Below are 19608 nucleotides of genomic sequence, written 5' to 3'. Positions count from 1 at the left end.
CCCGGTGAAACGCGCACTTAATTCAATGAGGACTGTAATCAGAGACGGAGGGGGTGGGGACACCTGCGGTCAAAGTTTGCTGAATTCACTTTCCCAAAAGTCCAACGGTCACACGGCGAGCAACATATGACTCATGCAAAGAAGCGCACGTGAAAAGGTAAAGACGTCGCCATGGAGCTTTGCCTCTATTCGTACGCGCCGGCAGACTGATGCAGACGCGGAACGTCGGCGATAGCGAAAGCCCGAGGACACGGGATAAACAAGACAAGTGCAAGGCGATGATGGCGTCTGCTGAAAGAAAATCAATCTTCTTGTTGAACCGATACCTGGGGAAATAACTCAACTCCGGCTGCGGAAGCCTTGAGACTTGATTTAAGTGGCAACCGAACGCATTGGGATCATCACGCGACAGAAAATTGTGCTTACTCACAAGTCAAATCGAAGGTTCTGCCGCTCTTCAAAGAAGTAGTCCAAAATGAATTTCCGCACAAAATCGGGATTGAGCGTGTTGTCGATCACCTCGGTTCTCCCAAACTGAAAAGCAAAGGAAACGGGGGCACGTGGAAATACTGGACCTCAAATCTAGCTAGAAATAACATACCGAGATAAGTGTTTTAACAGGCCATTAATGAGCGCGGCAGTGACTCATGTGCATAATTTGCAGAGTTCCTACTCGGGAGGGAAAGTGGCTGGTGAGACTATTATACCAAGCGTTAAAGTAATCAATGCGGAGCAGCTGACAGATCATGTCAATGAGGGTCAGGCGGGCTCCGCTTTGGCATTTAGCGTAGCCTATTAACAATGCGAGCAGGCGATGGGGACTACTCGGAGCGATGAATAACCGCAAATGATTGCGCGGGGAGATTCACCCCCTCATTTCCATTTAGGAGTTTGAATACTTATTGTGGCGCAGTTAGCCACATGTTCACAGACGTGTCTCACATATTGTGAGGGAAAAAAAAAAAAAAACGGTTGCTAAAAGGGCCTGTTGCTCTGTCTTATCACATCAACAGTTGAGAATTTAGCACGCAGAGTAGGAGCAGCTTGTTTTGGAACGCCCGAACAGACACTGACAGCTCCCAAAACGGAAGGTCCAACCCCGATAAATAACACCGTAACCGGTGGGACCCCCCAAAACATAAAGTATGCTTCTAAATGCCATGGAAATTAAAACGTAGGGCCCAATTGAGGCCGATTCCGATATTTGCCAGAGTAAAATTACGATAACCGATTACTCAGCCGATCCTAAAGAATATATGTAAAAAATAAAATGTATTTTTCAAATTACAGGCAGAACATTTCACTGTGTTTTATTACTTTGTCATTTAGTATTTATTTACTTTCACAACAGAGACAAATCGGCAAATTTGGCTGATTTAGGACAAAACAAGGGAAGTAACGATTCACTCAAGCCCGATTCGATTCGATTTTTGATTTTCAGTTCACGATTTTAGATTCTATTTGATTTTTTAAAAATTGCAAAGATAAACACCCACCTCTCGCCATTCCTTGTTGCCCATGCCTTGTGTGTAGAGGACGCAGACTGAAAAAAAACGGAACACATGACATGAGCATCATCGTTATCAGAGATTCAATGCGTGTTGACGAGCGACACATCCGCAAGAATATGATTCCTGCACCATCGCTACGGAAACATCAAAGCCTAACCGTGTTCGTTTATACACAGCGCCGCAATCACACCTGCACACGATTCTCCTCTTAAAACGGGGAACAACATCGTTTCAGGGCATTAGGCAATTTCCTGGAAGTAATTATCTAAAAGCTAAAATAATAGCCCTCACTCTTTGATGTCATTTCAGATAAGTGCGTACGCCTGTATTAACATACTTGTGAAAAAAAAAAAAAAAAAAAAAAACAGAAATGTAATTGAGATGGACAAATCGGAAGAGAGGAACAATTTCAAGTTGCTCTTTTCCCCAGAAGGCCGCTGCTTCACGTATGTTCCTCCCACTCGCCACCATTATGTTAATCACCGTCACCCTTGTCCCCCCGTGCGCATCACTGTCAGCGTCATCGCCTTGTCACCCGTGTCCCATGCCGCTGCCGTTTGTGCCGACACGCTTTGTCGTGATTGCGCCATCTTTTATGCATTCCATCCCCCCGCTCGGTTGCCTCCCCCCCCCCTTGCTTCCACCTTGACCAAACAAAAAGCACGTGGTCTTACTTGGGTCCGATTTGGAGAACGTGTCTCTGTCCAGCAGGTTTCTGCGGGGATGAAAAGAGAGGCATGAGTCAGTTACGGCTGGCGAGTGACAGTGAGTGAATTTTAACACGCGGACTATTTATGCATTCTGCTCACCACGCGCCGTTACCATAATTCACTATTTACAGCGCCAGCGCCCCGATGTGCAACTCCAATCCGAGGTGTAAAAAGACTTTGGGAGCCGGGCTATTGGCAAATATATTCGTTTGTTTGCACTTGCTGGTGAGGTAAGCGGACAAAAGGGGATTTGCAATCAACGATCCCTGATGGACGCACTCGCTCAAAGGACATGAGCAAGAAAGTGGAAAGAGAGAGACGGCTCGGTAAAATTAACCGGACTGGCATGAATGTGGCATATGAGCTGAAATTATTATTTCTAATTTGAGAATGGAAAGATGAATGATGGTACTTCATTTGCTGGAGAGGGTGGGGGGGGGTGAGCAGACCTCAAGCATGCAGCAGAGTGGGGTCGCTCCATTGTCAATGAGGTTAAATCAGTGCAGCGCCGAACAGGCTTTGATGAGAACTGATATCTATATCTAACGGAGACGGCTATTTCAGAGCCCCGCTGGGTTGTATCGGTCAAGGATCCTCGACAAAAGCCCCTTTCACACAAGCCATCGAAGCTTTTTTTTCCCGCCAAGACTATATCAGAGGCGTAACGGGGTCCAAATGCTATCGATGACTATAGTGTGAGACTGTGCGTTGAAAGCAATTGTTACCATGTCCCTTTTTTCATGTCTTGACTTCCTGGTTCGGTTTTTGTTTCCAACTGAGTTAAGCAGCAAAATCCACCCGTTTTTAGCCATCTCAGCGGGCGGCCATTTTGTCACTTCTGTCGACAACTGTGATGTCATTTTCAGTAGACGCCTAGACGGCAAGTGGTAAAATGGCCGCCCCTTGAAACGGACAAAAACGGGTAGATTTGACTACTCAACTGGTATTCCACAAACACAACACCAATCAGAATATTGTGTTTAGACTAGTGGATGCGCATAGAACATATTGTTAAAAAAAACAACAAAAAAAACATGGGGGTGTTGACTTTCTGTTCAACTGCCATTGACGTATTCATTTGTCTTTTCACATTCCAGCCATTCAATCCCAGGGACCTTTTTATATTTTTTTCAAATTTTTCCAAACATTAGGGCGAAAGAGGGTCTGCAAGTGTCTGGCAGTGAATGAGTTAAGTATTTTTCATGATTCAAAAGTGCCTTGTTTGCTTTTTTTTTTTTTTAAATAAATAACATGTGCTCCCTGTTCTTGCCTCCCTCACTCCAAAACGCAAACCATAAACCTTGACAGTAGGGGTGAGTATTGGCAAGGATCACGATACTTGGGTCAAGATACGTTACGATCACGATATTGCGATATCACGATATTGTGATGTTCTACCCAGGTAATATCAAAATTACATGTAGAGGTGAGAAATTAAGTTGCTGTATATGTTAATCAGAAGATACAGATCAGAGGACAAATTGAGTCAAAACTATTTGCTTCAAAACATCCTATTTATTATTTGTGTTTTTGCACATTTACACTGCCATCATTAAATCGATATTAGAAGGTGAAAAATGTATTCTATTTGGCGGCGGAAAATCGCGATATATTGGCAAATACATTTTTTTCCACACCAAAATCACAAACCAAAATCAATTTTCATCTGATTACTCCAGCGATCGATGGGCCAGTTGGTAGAATACTCAATTCTACAAATTTTTGATAGCTGCATAAAATCCACGCCAGATCAAATTCAACCCATACCCTGGTGAGGTGTAAGCATAGCTTTATAGTCCAACAGCTGCTCAGCATCAATCATGGCATGAATGAAAGCTGGTAAACTCAGCAAATCCGTGAACAATTTGGCATCAGTTTCCCATGCCAAGTCAGGGGCAAAGATTAGGGACGAGATAAAATACACATTCTCCCCTGCTGAGCATATTTAAGGCTCCACGTTGTACGAGTGGCTGCTGCTCAAAGTGCATCAGGCACGGTGGCACTCCAAATGGGCTCCTGGGCTCCCCCTGTCAGTGCGTGTGCGTGTGTAAGACCCGTTTTCAGGATTTCCACCTCAGAGGATAACGTGAATGATTCATGGCTCTCTCTCACTCTGGTTTTCTCTCTCCATCCTTCTGTTTTTTTTTTTTTTTTTTATCCCAAGGCAGGGGGCGGAAAACTAAAAGCTGCCATCCGATTCAGACAGGTCTGCAGAGATAAAAGGTGCCCAACTCAAACAGTTTTAGGATTGTTGTTTTTGGGTTTTTTTTGGGGCCTGAAACATGCTGCCATTTTACACCGGTAATGTGTTAGTGTTGGAATATACAACAGATATAATGCTTACTATGAAAAAAAAAAAACGATTGGTAATAAAGTGGGATTTTTGGATTGAAACGTTGTTTTAAAGCAGTCTATTTATCACATTTTTTTTTTCCAAGTCAACAAACAGCAGCCCGCTTTACAATCATGTTCAAATGTCAAATGTTAAAATATTCTGCATGAATACATGCCATTGCCCTTTTCAGGCACTCGCTTATACAGTCGCCAAATAAAGAGCAAGACTACGCATGAAGTGCAGCACGACGCCCTTTGATGATTAATTGGACATGAACTTGGCAAAAAACAAATATCACTTATCTTAGACCAACAACATATGCAGATGACGTTTATTCATTTGCTCGCTATTATGCATACGCGAAAAGCCTCGTCAGTCAACAAGTTAATTTTTTCCCGGGGTAAAATATCCTCACTCTGAGTCGAATTTCTGGTTTCGTGTTTCACACCTCTTTGCACAGCCACAAGATAACAGCTGGACAGTTACCATAGCAACTTAATGACAGCCTACAGAGGCGCCTTGACCGTATAGTCGCTTTATGTTTTTTCCGCACGTGTTGAGGTATTTTTTACCTGAAGAACTGCTCCCATTTTCGGATTAATATCCAATTCAAATGAATGCATCGATAAAATAGCACCGGCTATAAATAGCAGTCAGGTAATTCCCTTTCAAATTAGACACCACACATTTCTCCCGTTTTGGTATTTTGTGCCCTCTCTGCCATCTTTTGCTCTTTTTACTGCCTCCTCCCATCTCCTGCTCTGATGTCACTTCATGGTGAAAAAGGGATTTTCTCAAAGCCGTAGGGTTTGTTTTTTTTTCTCCCCACTTCTTCTCTCTATTTCCATTTCTTCATACCTCCTCCACAGTCACTGCCACTCTGTCCCTAGTTCCTTCTGTCGGTCGTCAATTTGAACGCGACCTGAAAAAGTCGGGTCTGGGGAGACTGAACCAAAAAAACACCTACACACATTCAATATGGAGACCGCGCGCCCGGTGCAAACTAGACACGGTCTAGTGCTTATCCAGTTCAACACTCGTGCTCACCTTGTGCCTGTGACTGCAAAGTACTCCATTTTCTTCTATAACACAGTACTCAAAAACGACTTTTCTCGTTATAAATCAGGCTTCATTCACAGACAAATTAGGTGAAATGACCGATAAATGCCTTCTCTCTCTCTCTCAATGTTAAAATGTTTTTCATCCAGTTCTTTATTTAACAGCTCAATTGAGCTGTAGTCATTTGGGGACACTGCCTGCTATAATTGTGGCAGCAAATACTGGCTGACCGAAAGGGGTCCAAGAATTGACCCTTGGGGAACCCCATATGCCATGTCCATTCGATTAGATTTAAAATTCCAGTGGTCACATAACTCCTTTCCTTCAACTAGGACCCGAACAATTTAGGGAGTGTTCCATTCAGTCCTAACGACCTGTTCAATAGTATATAATAAATGCTTGCATTTTTGTGTGTGTGTGTGTGTTTCAATATGGATACACCGCCCTTTAGAAATTCAGCGTTGACAGGATGTCTAGCTATTGTGTACGGGTCTGGCTCACAGTTTCGTGTTTCCTTTTTCCATATACAGTACAAACATTTCTGAATGGCAAGGCATAACTTTGCGAGTTATTTATCAGAGGGCGCACTTTCATCACATCAGATGAGGGGACGTGATAATGGCATATTTCTCATCAATAAGTGAGATCCGTTTGCTTTATCTGGTCTATTAACTGCACAATTAACAGCTAAGAGCAAATGCAAACTCCAAATGCCAATGCTCCTAAGAGAGGTGCTAATATGCTGCACGGGACCTTTGTCCTGTATTTAATTTCTTTCCTCCCAAAGGAAAAGACCAAGACGCCTCCATGCGTCTCTTGACTTAAAAATAGTTGAAGACGGACACTCTGATCACGACGCATGTTCGATTCGCAGTTGAAGTGCTGTGCATTAGATTACAATATGGGCTGGCTGCACAGCACCACCGCCAACATTAGGTGAGTAGTTGCGCATAGCAACGGAGCGGGAATATTCTTGGCGACGCAGTACGAGAGGGGAACCCAACTGGGCATGCTCCGATGTTCTCAACAGGTCGCCGAGCACACAGCCACAAGTACCTGTCCTTTTTTTTTTTTTTCCCCGCGCCAATTTACCCTCCACCGCTGCTTTCGCCTTGCATTTTTCATTGATCTCTCCTGTTTGATGAGCAACTCACTGGCCACACACACACACATCAGCAGCTTGTATTTTCTCTCCGCTTCTCCAAGAGGGCTGCCCTAATTCTTCCTGACAAGGGTTGGGAGAGCCAAGAGAACATCTCGGCGCGCACGGGCATGCCGACGCACAAACAACGGCGCTCACGTGTGCGACAAACTACACGTCCGTCATGTACGCCGCACATCTGCGCCGGTGGCATTTCACCTTAATTGCCTTTGTCGCGCCGCTCTCGGCGCGGGTTAGTCCGACTGGCCTCCATCAGCATGTGTCACGGGCCAAATGGTGTCAGCTGCTTCCCATTTGGGGACGCATTCGAAATAAGACAAAAATGATGGTAATGACCTGCTGATCTTTTTTTTTTTTTTTTTTTTTCTGCCGTCGGTTTGCGCACGCGTTTTGTATGTGTGGCATATCTGAGCGTGACTAAGCTCAAATGTGCCTTTCCGCAATTGTTTGGTCTCTTGAAAAGACTGCAGGGCAAAAGCCTTTTTGTTTTGTTTTTTTTGGGGGGGGGGGGGGCGTGACGTTATTATTAACAGGGCCCCAAATGTCTGTTTCTCCATGAAAGACGGAGAAGGAGAGAGACGACATGCTTGACTGTGCAGACTGAGGCCAGGGGTGGTTCCTCATGAGAGAGAGTTAGACAGCATCCCCGGAGGAATTCAGACAGTTTCTGTGTTAGATGACAGGGGAGATGACTTCATTAGCCTGATTTCTCTTGCTTTTGCTACTTCTCACTGTAAACAAGGGGGCATCTTATTGTCGAATGGTCAGAATTAGTGTCGGGCTGTCGATCCGACAGCTGCTGCATCTTTTGTGAGCAAAAAAAAAAAAAAAAAAAAAAGAAACCGGCTGTCTAGCTGATTTTCCGTCATGAAATATAATTCCGATTTTGTGCAATGTCTATCGATCTCATGGGAGCTAATCTACATCCATGAGAATGAAATGTCACAGCACCACAGTGTGACCTGCTGCTTATGGGCGCTGAAATGTCATCAACGGTGTGACTGACAGAATGCGAGTGTGCCAGTGCTTTCGAACGGGGGACGTTTGTGTGTACGCTTCAAGGCGTTTTTGGTTTTTTTTCCCTTGTGGAAAGAATTTTAACCCATTCACTGCCAGACGTTTTCAGACCCTCTTTGACCCTAATATTTGAAAAAAATATAAATAAATTCATGGGACTGAATGGCTGTAAAAGGAAATCCGTCAATGGCAGTGAATGAGTTAATGGCGGAATTACAATTTCTATTTTTGCTGTCTCAACGGACTGCGGTACACATTCTCAGTACAAATGATTTATCAATGCTCGTCGTTATCCATCAATCAATATGTGCTATGTTACAGATGATCAAAGATAGCATATGAGACAGACAGATGGCACATTTATGCAGTTTTAATGCTCCAAACAATCCTAATCCTTAGTTTTGGTTTGGAAATGTATTTCTCTGTTTAGTGTAACTATTGTACTTTTTACTCATAAAAATTGCCTTACTCATGAACAATTTGCGATGGCGGTTTATTGCATGATTATTTTTTTGAGGTTCCCTTTCACTATAGTTTTTAACAACACAAGCAATAAATTAAATCTGTATTACTATAAACTAGTGCTATTAAGCGATTACAATTTTTTAACTAATTAATTGCAAAATTTTACATAATTGATCGCGATTAATCCAATTTTTCAACTACAATTTTTTTATGAAGCTCGGAACCGATACTTGAGTAAAATATTGGAATTAATGTGGAGGAAAATAAAAGTATATTTCGATTAAAAGACTGTTCTAATAGCTTTCTTTGGAAACTTAAATATGATTATTTTCCTGTAAAATACAACAGTTGAACGACCATAAATGTACAACTAATATGGCATTTGAATTTGGCTGTGCAAAGTGTGCAATTTATTTTGGATTTCTCCAGTTAGCCGTCAAGCAACTTTTTTAAAGAAAAACTACGTAAAAGTCCGTCTTTGCGACAGTGAAGTTTGGCTGCACAGTGAGGTCAGCAAATAAAACTGAGTTAACTGAGTTAATTTTTTTGAGTGCGTTATGACATCTAAATTCATCTCCACAGTTAATGCTTTAATTTTGACAGCCCTACTATCAACGATATCAGATTTGGCAGTTTACTTATCTGCTTTACTTAGAGTCGTTAACTGACTAAACACTATTGACTTTTCATCAGATATTACTGAAACATGGCCAGCGCATGTTACAATTCAACCCATACGAGCACACACACACCTTGTGACTTGCGTGGCAAACCAGTCAAACGAAAAGAGCAACAGAAGGAAAGGGGTCGATTGTAATTTCCTCACAGCGCACAAATCTTTACAGCCTTGAGACTGAAAGGCAAAACCTGATTACACAACACTACCTGGGCCTGCGAGACGCACATAAACTCACATGAACACACAGAATCAAACATAGGCGGGAGTGCGAGTCACACTCGGCCAATGCGCCAATTCAAGAGATCAATTTATGGCCGCCTTGAAAGGTTTCTTCGATGTGCTGTAGCTTTGTCTGACTGATTGCTGCTGCCTTTGTGTTCCCAATTCCCAATCAAAACCAAGCGAGCTCCCCGCTGCGAAGAACCGCACGTAAACAGACGCGAAAAATTCGGCCACGCCGTCGTCGCCCACAACTCGCACGCATCCTTTTGTGCGTTGAGCTAGCGGCGCTCAGCGGGCGACGCCAAGGTGGCCTCCCAGTGATGCTTTCCAGTATTGTTTTCAAAAAGACGACCATTAGTGGAGCTCTTGTAGGGCTCGGAAGGTCAATGCAATGCCGTCCTATGGATTGGAGTGGGTGTGAGCCACCTTTAATGGATAACAGATAGCGGCTCAAAATGTCGGGTTTACTCTCATATGATGTAAATCCGTGCATACTGCCCTATTGGGTCAAGTTATTAAAAGACTCTACAGGCGGTCCTCGGGCTACGAACGAGTTCCGTACGCATTAACTCATTCCCTGCCAGACATTTTCAGACCCACTTTTACCCGAATGTTTGAAAAAAATTAATTCCTGGGATTGAACGGCTGGGCTGTGAAAAGACAAGTCAATCCGTCAATGGCAGTGAATGAGTTAATAACCACTAAATCTCGAAATAAATATCCGATGTTCGTCAGCATCTCGCCTTTTTCCGACGTTTTGATGGTATCCAGCTAGGTTTCTATCGTAATGGTGTAAAGTCGAAACGACGTAGTTCCGAGTACTGCGTAACAGTAGTTGTTTGGCAAGGGAGCCACTAAAATCAATGGTACCAAGTCCACCGGGGCCGCATTAAAGGGGAATTTGATCCCAAGCTATTGTTTAACCCAAGACCAGGCTATGGCGATGGTTATTCAACCATTCCCTTTGTCGATTCCACTTAAATGGGTCAACAAGGGTTAATCCTATGCCAGGTCACACAAGAAACCTGGGTGCAAAATTATTGCCACAAACAAAGCGGCATGATGGTAAAATATCTTCAGTTGTGACTAAACAAAAAGGCTAGCATGCGGGCCTGGCGAGGACCTATTGGGAATCGTTTGGCTTCACTTCAGGCCAGTGTCCACTTTGATCAAAAAAATCTGGCCTTCCGTGATCTACATTTGTCCAACCTACTTTTCATCCTTTCCTTGGCTGCAGCCCAATAACCCGCCGTGTCTTCCCCTTGTCTGCTTCTATTCAGCCAGCTCTCTGTTAGCAAGTTTTTAATGATCTCGGCCAGAGTTGAAATTGTCAGTCCGCAGCAAAATCTTCTGTAAACCCAAGACGTGACGACGCCGGCTAAATTGTGGCCGTGTGAATGGCACTGGCACGCTCCCGCAGACAATCCATTAGGATATACACTCGCCGCGTGTCTCAGCCTTCGCGACGATAACAAATGTGTTCAAATAAGCCCTCTGTTGACATTCAAAAGCATATTTCGGAGAACTAAAGAAGGATTTTGAAAGCGGATCGGATGGCTAACATGATAAAATGTCAAGCCCGACCCTCAAACTCATAAATCTCAAAATATGGATCTTTGCAATGCAAACAAGAACAGTGACGGGGGAAGCAGCAGGCTTGCTCGCTGGCTTTTTTAAACTCCTTCTTTTTCTCTGCACCAGAGAGAATATCTGAGAACCTGCGTGTTATTATTGTCAACAGCGACAAAGTTTGCTGACAGTGCTAAGCCCGTGGCACGAAAGTCAGAGAGAGATGCGGCAGAAGAGGGGAGGCTGACAGAAAAACATTTCCTCGGCGGTGTGAAAGAAAAAAGAAAACTGTCGAGAAGCGAATCAAAGAATGTCCTATATATCTCTTTTTATAAGATGTTACATGACAGCAGCCACTGGTTTTACATATTTAAACCTCTACGTGATGAGGAAAAAAAAATAAAGTCTTCCTAAATGTATAATGTTATTCTATTTATTTTCATATCCGATAAGGACAACGGGCAAATCTAACTTTTTTTTTTTTTTAAAGAATACGCAGATGGAAGCTTTAAAATGAACATTGGATTGAATTGAATTTATGAGAAGCCCCGCTTTTGTGTGTGCAGGCCCAATCGATGAACGTGATGGAATGTTTGTACTTGAGGCCGTTCCCCACAACAGATTCCCTCGGCACCATAAAGCAGACAATAACCCCGCCTCGGAGTAATTTAATCTTCACTTTGTGAGTGAAGAATGGCTTCTGTACGCTGCCCTTCTACAGCAGCTACAAGTTCTGAGCAGAGGCGGGTGCCAGTTTCTTATCATTCCCTATTTCCACCATTTAGTTTCCAGTTCCTCCAGCCGTCAATCATCGGGCCGGTTGCAAACGGTTGGGGCTCGAAAAAAAATGAAGATGATTGCCCACCGCGTGACGTTGGCAGGAAACTTGACCTCTGATACTACAGTATATCAGAAGCCATCGCATTTTCAGATCAAATCTCAGGTCAGCCTGGCCTGGCGAGTGACGTGGGCGTCAGCAAATGTCAGAGACGAGATGGCTGTTGTGCGCTCGGGTTAGCGGCTGGTTGTTGACTGGCTAGCCGTGAGCTTGAGCGCTCGGGCGTTAGTTGTGTTCGTATGAATGTGTGTAGTACGTGTTTAGTTTTTTACGGTTATTGAAAGTGCACCGGCAGCTAATGGGGGCGTTATAACGCGATCTAACGAGCAATGATAGGCTCTAGAAAAATGAGCAAAGACGAGAACCAATCATGGCTCAGCTTCGGAAAACAGGTGAGCCATGATTGGTTGTTATCTGAGCAACTGTCGACAGCAAGTAACAAAATGGCCGCCTCCTGAGATGGACAAAAACGTGTGGATTTGACTGCTTAGCTCATATTCCACAAACGGAATATTAATTAGAATGCCGTGTTTTGACTAGTGGGCCTGCATGGAAGAAATTTTGGGTGGTGACTTCCCCTTTAAGGGTTAGCGAAACAAACTTTTTGGGAAACTGAATTAGTGGATTAAATGAATGCAAAGAGAGAACACAAAATATTTATTGTCCACCAGTAATATCAAGTCATCTTCCTTTTCGTACTTAAATTCATTTGCAGATTCCGCTGCTATGATGTCACAATATCAATCCGATTTTCCTTCCAAACAATAACGTGGCAAAGTGAATTCAAGCGGCCCACTTGGTGGGAACATCCTATGTCCGCGTGTTACGCGCAGTTTACGGTCAGCTGATTTGAGCTGGTGCCACTTCTCGGGTATCGATCAGCATAATTGCCAGCTCACTGCTGGCTCTTACTTCACATCCCAAAAGAATCAGAAACATGATCGATATATGCTTCAGTTAGAGTGGCCAATATTTCCGCAGCGGCCTCGCTCTCTCCACACTTGGCCAGTCATTCAGTCCATTAATTCTGAATATCAAATCAATGAATGGAAGTCAAGAGATGATTCATGTTGCCCAAAAAAAAAAAAACTATCACGCTTTTGAGCGCAGCATTTCTTGGAACTTGATTCTCATTGGAAAGTCCCATGTGGCACATTTTTGCACTAATTACACTGTCAAATACAGATATGATTTGTGCCACATTATTAGCCCCATTTTATGAATATCTCTGTCCCTGTACCAATCAAGATTTCGCATTCCCTCGATTTTGTCACCTCGCACACAGTAACTACCAAACCTGCGTAACCATGGAGACATTGTACACTGACTGGTGTGTCGAAAAAGGACACAGCATTGTAGAGCGGAGGCATTTCAGCGCTGCCTCAGGTTGGAGGTGGGTGGATGGCCACCAAAACAAACGTCCCCCCCCCCACCACCCCCGCCCTTCCGAAGGGCTGAGGAGCCAGGTGACTCAGACATGAGCAAACTCTGCCAAAACACATTCATATACTCTGTTGGAACATAACATGATCTTTCCGCGGCCCAAGTGTACAAAAATATGCAGCAATGGCTATCCATACTTTTTCTCATTAGGGTCAGAAATGAGCCACAGACAACCATGAACCGCTATCGGACACGTTCAAGTTGTCAATTAACCAAGCAGGAAGAGGACGCTGGAAAAGTACTGGGCGAAAACCTACGTAAACTGGTAGAGCAAGCAAAGAGATTCAATTCCGGACCTCCAGACAATCTAACCACTAAATCCACCTTGCTGCCAAATTAACCATGCCACAACTTCTCTGTGAGAAGTATGAAGAATGTTTGAATGTCAAAATGTTGTCTTTTCACATTCCACAAATGCGTGTGTTCGGGGTGGACGACAAACAGTCCACTGCTTTGAAAGTGTGTGAATGGTTGTGTGGATAGTCTATCGAGCAGAAATTTCCACCGCTGGTTTGGAATTTAGGGCATGGCAACAATGCAGTGCATTGAAAGTGAAACCATGAGGTTGTGGATTGAACATGCCAGTATTTAAAAAGACCTACTGATCCATATCGTGATTGGATAGGTGATCTGATTTTTTTTTTTTCTAAACTCACAGATCAGCCCCAAAACTCCTGTTCATGTTAAGTCTAATAGTGACAGGGAGAACAATACGCATTAACTATAAGGTACACTTAATAATCAAATAGAAAAACTTGGAAGACATTAAACTGACCAATTAATTCGTGACATTTCATGCATATTCTGTTTTGTTCTTCCCAACGTTGACACCCTTCAAAGCATCTCTGGGCGTCAAACAGTGTGTCCCATTAACCCTGTGGCCCCTCACCAAGGGGGAAATCCCCACCCGTGGACAAAAAAGACATTACATTACATGTCAAGCAACAAGCCCGCGTTCATTCTGCCAAACACATGCTGTATTTGCCAAATTCAGCAAAGACAGCCTGTAAACGGCAACAAATAAATGACATATGTTGGGTATCTCACGGGGTCGTTTGTATATGACGTCACGGCGGAGTTGTTAGCGAGTCACAACTTGATTACGCAGCTTGTGACAAAACGTAATAAACTTTTAGAAACAGATTAAGGGAGCGAGGTTGCAGACAGCAAGCGTCTGACGCTATTGGCGTAAAGCTGACAAAAGGAGCAAGGCAGTTAGAAGCGAAAATGTTAGATTAAAATGAAAAGGACTCTCCTACCTGCAGGACACCGTGATTTCAACTTTGGTGGCAGGAATTGAGACGTTGAGCGGGTCGAAGTCGCCTATTGACGCCATGCTCAAGAAACTGTTGTTCATCCTGTCCAAAAATTGAGGAGGGCAAGAAAAAGGGTTTACGCACTTTGTTGTTGTGTGGTGGTCCCCTGCCCGTTTTCCTGCCCTTAGCGGACAGCGGCGAATAGCAACGCGGTAGAATGTGAGCCGTCCCCGCCGTGAAGTGAAACCAAAGTGCCGCGGGTGGAAGACACCACTGGCTGGGGAGTTGTGATGTCACTCCGCACCCCTCTCTCTGGCACTTCCTTCACTACTTCTACTCTCTCCGTCACATACGTTTTTTTTTTTTTTGTTTTGTTTTTTAAATTAAAAAAAAATTGTGACGAATCATGAGTGTCGTGGGTGCGTCCGAGCTAGAGACGTTGTCTTACATGACATTTCTAGATGACAAGCAAGGAACTACTCGACGCAGCGGCGGAAGCATACGTCGTCACGCGGCCAAGAAAACACACTCAGTTAATTCCATACTTTTGCTCTTCTTTAATTGACTTATATTCAAAGAATTTTACGTGGTTTTTTTTCTTTCATACTCGTATTTGGGTCATTCCAGAATTGGTGGATCCTCCAATAAAATTTCAAATACGCTGTAGTAACTAGTGAATTACTAGATATTTAAATACAAAATAATTCTTGAGCATCTTTAGCATAGCAGCTAACAGCTCGCATGTACTCTTAAGAAAATAACTCTAATTATAAGAATGAATGTGCAAAACTGTTCCTATAAATAGTCATATTTAATTAGTAACAACAGCATAACATTTTCTATTACTATGAATCAATTCATCCCAATAAAAGCAGTGCATCAAGGCAAGCGCACACTTGTCTTGCCATGCTAATTTACTATCAGGACTATATTAGTGAAGGATCTGAATCTATAAAAATGGCATCATATTAGCCAACAGGTTAACCAAAAACCAAATTGGGAATTACACATCGCATAATCAGTTCAAAGTCAGCATGCCCTGATCTGAGCATGGGACCAGCTGGTGAAGATCAGCCCCATAGGCAGGGCCAGCCAGGGAGGAGACCAACCCGCATTATGTTTAGATTTTGTCGACAGTATAAATGTGAGGGCTGCATGTTAGACCGCGCCCCTTTTCTGCCCTCGCCCATCTCGGGTGAGAGCATTCGCGAGGATGGAAAAGCTGCCCAGATCTGATCATTGTATGATTCCTGAACCTAGGAGATGGTAAAGAAAACTGACGAGTAAATTCAATCGACTTGTGTGAGCCTTTATTTATATTGGATACCTTCTTGAAAGATAAAACGAACACGCACTGAGTAAGTAGTTGTTTTGTAAATTGCTAATTGGGCTTATGGACTTGAGACCTACAAAAGTCCAATATTAGGAGTATTACTGTTTGTTTATTTCAAGACACCAATTACCCACTCTTACCCTCCGTTGTTTACTTTTGCTGTGCATCTGATTTAATGAAGTGAAAATAAAATACCCTCCTGCTGGCATAGGATAAAATGACAGTGTGATGAATGCGACAGGACAAGGGGGAGTGTGATATTATGAAGATGTATTTGTTTCCTGAAGAGTTTAATGAAGGAAGCGCTCGCGTCGCACCAATTAAAACAAAAGTCATTACTTCTTACTTAATAGACCTGTCACATTCACAGAACAAAATAAGAGGCATGTAAACATAAACGTAGACAATGGAAAACAACTTTTTAACTCTCCTACAACAATGCCAGTGACCACTAAATCATAATTCGGCAGTTGCTTCCACTGACATGCATAATACATGAAGCCATTAGTTCGGAATAAATTGCACAATTATCACACACGACCAGAGTTGGAATTCCATTCATCTTGTGATTTGCCACGGGGCCACATTTACTTGTAATGCGCTTGAACATTTGAAGAATGCACCGGTTTCGTTCTTTTTACACGGGAAAAGTGCTTTTCCATTAAGATGTACTGAACAATGTATGCCTCTGCTTCCAATTACAGTTCAAATGGACCCAAGATGCAGAGAGTTAACTGGAAGCACACATTTACTTGACAAAAACTCATTTGTGGTGAAGTGTTCGAGAAATAACCTGACACTCTGCTGTTATAAATACACCACAATGGAATGTAATTAACAATGAAGTGCACCGAAGGTCACTAGGGCCTCGCTTTAATTTAAAAGACAACAACAACAAAAAAAAAATATATATATATATATATATATAGGTTTTAGATTACTTCAACCCTACGATGAAAATATCAAGGGGTGTTGTATCGATTACAAGACCAAAGTTGAGACACTTTAAAGAATAACATGAAACACAAACGACCATTCCTCTTGAAATTGCTTTGCAATTGAATTGAGGACCAGCTTGCCGGAGACTCTACAAGGCGCTTGAAAAAAAAAAAGAGAAATCCACGGAAATAACTAATAAATAATAGCTGCATGTATTATTCATGTTAACTGTTGCCCTTATGTGTAGTCTGAAAATGTTTTTCAGCTGTCTGAGTTTCTTGAACAGGGTTGTGCCAAACGCAGCAAAATGTGTGAAAAGAAAAAAATAAAATAAGTACTATTATGCAGCTAGATGAATCAGATAAATAGTCTGTTTTTTCACGTTAGGGCTGCTCGTTTATGAATAACGTAATGACGATTATTTTGGTGATGATTGAAATCACGATTATTCAAACGATCATTTATTTTTGGTACAAAACAAGAAATTGTTTAAATGTTAAAAAAATATGAATAGAAATGCATTTCTTTGAAACATAATTATGTAAGATCCTTTTGGAGCAAACAAAATCTATAAAATTACCTATAACATTTTTAAAAAAGGTGCAAATGTATAAATTAAAGTATGATTTCCTGGTGTAAAAAAAATAGTGCACTGGATATGAATAATTCATTAATAATCATTTTTTACGATTATGCCAATGGTGGAGTGTAATAATCGTAATTGAATTTCGATTAATTGCCCTATTTCACGGTGTGTTGTGCACCACACTATACATGAACCAGAGGAAAGGAAAGTGAAACTAAAAAAAAAGTGTGCCATCAAATTATAGGCCTATGATGGTTCATTACCTAAGTGGTCTGTTTTTCAAAAGTGTTGGTCCTTTACATGGTCCTCCAATTCTTGAACGACCCATAACATGAAGTCTGAACATTTAGATGAGGAAAAATCACATGCCTTCCCCTCACTTTATCTGTATCCAGACTTTTCTTCTGACCTTGTGTCAAAGCCATTACAACCACTACTGCACCCACTTACTCTGGGATTCCACCTTGCACACGATTATCGACCTGCACTGTTATTGAGAATATAGACGTTTGCTCCGGGCAAATCCCGTGAGCAGCCCCATTCTCATCCACCTCGTTCATAACCGTATCACCCATCACTGCCATTTATTCCCAAATTGATACCGCCAATGAGGCACAGATGTCGTTTCTTTAAGGGGAACTATCCTCTCATTACACAGGTAAAAAGCCTTTCAACAGGCGTATCCAAAACATTCCTCCTTCCAATAATCTTCGCGAAAGTGTGATGATGCGCCGAGGGGGGAACGCGGTTCGCTGTGAGCGCATTAAGTGAGCAAGCCGCACTATCACGGCTCATCAGTTCTGGTCATAAAGCAGCAGCGGCGGCGCGAGTATTTTTAGCCTCAGGATTCACTCAGTTGGGAGATGGAAGCCGGAGAAGGGTGGATATTGACCCAGTCCGTCTGAACCTTTCCTGCTTGCATCTTTTAACTGGCACTTAATTTCATGTTTGTCTTCTCGTTTCATTGCCTGCTCGTCTGCGCCAAGGCTTCTCGCCTTGAATTTGTTTTTGCTTGTTGTCATACTTGCTTGTCATAATGACAATTCTTGTAATGTAAACTGCATATTCATCTGCCAAAGGATGACACAGCACGTCAAAGTCTTCATCGATTCAATTTAGCAAATTAGCAGCCGCTAACCTGGTATCCCAGTTCTCTGTCGCTTTTACATTTTCCTTAATATCTGTAGTTTTTACCCCTGGTTCGATCAATATCTTGACCAAAATTCCTCAACCCATTGCACCTACCCAACATCGGCGTGGTCCATTTTGAACCCAATGAAGAGGGAAAAAGTGAGCTAGCATGACTCAGCAGAAATGGCACCAAGGGATTTTATTTGGGGGGTAAATAAAATTACACAATTTCTTCTTGAAATAAATTAATAAATAAATCCTATTAAGAAATTCTGCATAAATTCTACTAATTTACTTTTGTTCAGGGGGGTTGTTGTTATTGGACAGATGGATGAGATAAGTTCAGCCAAGAAAGTGCTCCTACGGGGGCCAATTAACACATTGCTGCTCTTAGCACAAGAACATCAAATATTGATCGTGCCATCACATTAATTTGTTTCTTCAGGCAGGGGACTTACTTTTATTTCTACACCTCACTTTTTTTTTCCTACTTGGGAATAAATCAACCGGCAGAATATTAGTTACACTAAGTCATTAGTTATACTAAGTCAACAAGGGATGAAATAAAGCTGCAGGCAGGATGGCAGGAATGAGCTATAAAGTCATGTGAATCATCTGAATACCAGGCAATAAAAAAATTGTCATTTCTCTTGAGTAAGTGTCAGTGGTTGGATTAGTAACAAAACTGTCAAAAGCTTTTTTTCATGACCTTTTATGGAAGTTGAATATTATTTTTTAAAGCAGTTGTGTGCCTTGTCAATGTGCTTTGCTGCCATCATGTGGCCATATGGCATTAATACCGTTTTTTTTTTTTTTAAATAGCCTTTTCTGTACAGTACCTGAAAATTTATTCTCACACCGAAGCCTCAAAATCAGCAGGAAGACAGCAACAAAGATATTTACACTTAAGACATTTACACTCAGATGTTACAAAAAAAACAAAAACAAGGGTAATTTCCATCCACCTGATTCAATGAGGAAATAGTAAAAAATTACAACTTGGGAATACAACTCCTCAGCAATGTCAGTCATGTGCAAATAGAAGATGTTTCTTTTTTTTTTTTTTTTTTTTAAGATTACGACATATCTTCTTGAGTACCTACCCATAATTTCACCACAGTTTTTCTGCCTGAAAACATTTATCCATAAAATGGCAATTCAACTCACATTTTCAGGAAGATAAATGCCCAAACTTACCAAAACAAGGACTAGACGGGGTGGTGAGAAAAAACATGCGTTCATCATACTAAGTAACATTGCACAACACAATGCATGAGGACATAACAGATTTTTTTTTAACACATTAACTGTTAAGGCTAAAGGTACTTTATGGAAACTGTCAGCTACAGAGAA

At 42.2% G+C, this 19608-nt stretch overlaps 1 protein-coding gene across 3 annotated transcripts in view; it reads right to left on the bottom strand.

Moving 5' to 3' along the window:
- LOC147126739 (copine-8) overlaps nt 1–14685 on the bottom strand; it is a 45673-nt gene extending 30988 nt beyond the window's left edge. For all 3 annotated transcript variants that reach the window (XR_015084601.1, XR_015084602.1, XM_086021713.1), the window contains exons 1-4: nt 14270–14685; nt 2186–2226; nt 1497–1543; nt 431–534 (exon numbers count right to left, since the gene is read on the bottom strand). Coding sequence is in view for 1 of the 3 variants with exons in the window: in XM_086021713.1 (XP_085877839.1) it covers nt 431–534; nt 1497–1543; nt 2186–2226; nt 14270–14367 (290 nt within the window). In the remaining 2 variants the exon portion in view is untranslated. The remainder of the gene's footprint in view (nt 1–430; nt 535–1496; nt 1544–2185; nt 2227–14269) is intronic.
- Between the last annotated feature and the right edge of the window lie 4923 nt (nt 14686–19608).

The sequence above is a fragment of the Filicampus tigris genome, chromosome 22 (genome assembly GCF_054856515.1).
Source record: "Filicampus tigris isolate MCC_2025a chromosome 22, RoL_Ftig_1.0, whole genome shotgun sequence".
In the NCBI taxonomy this organism is placed as follows: domain Eukaryota; kingdom Metazoa; phylum Chordata; class Actinopteri; order Syngnathiformes; family Syngnathidae; genus Filicampus; species Filicampus tigris.
The sequence above is the reverse complement of the archived record's forward strand: the minus strand, read 5'-3'. Positions and strand labels throughout refer to the sequence as shown.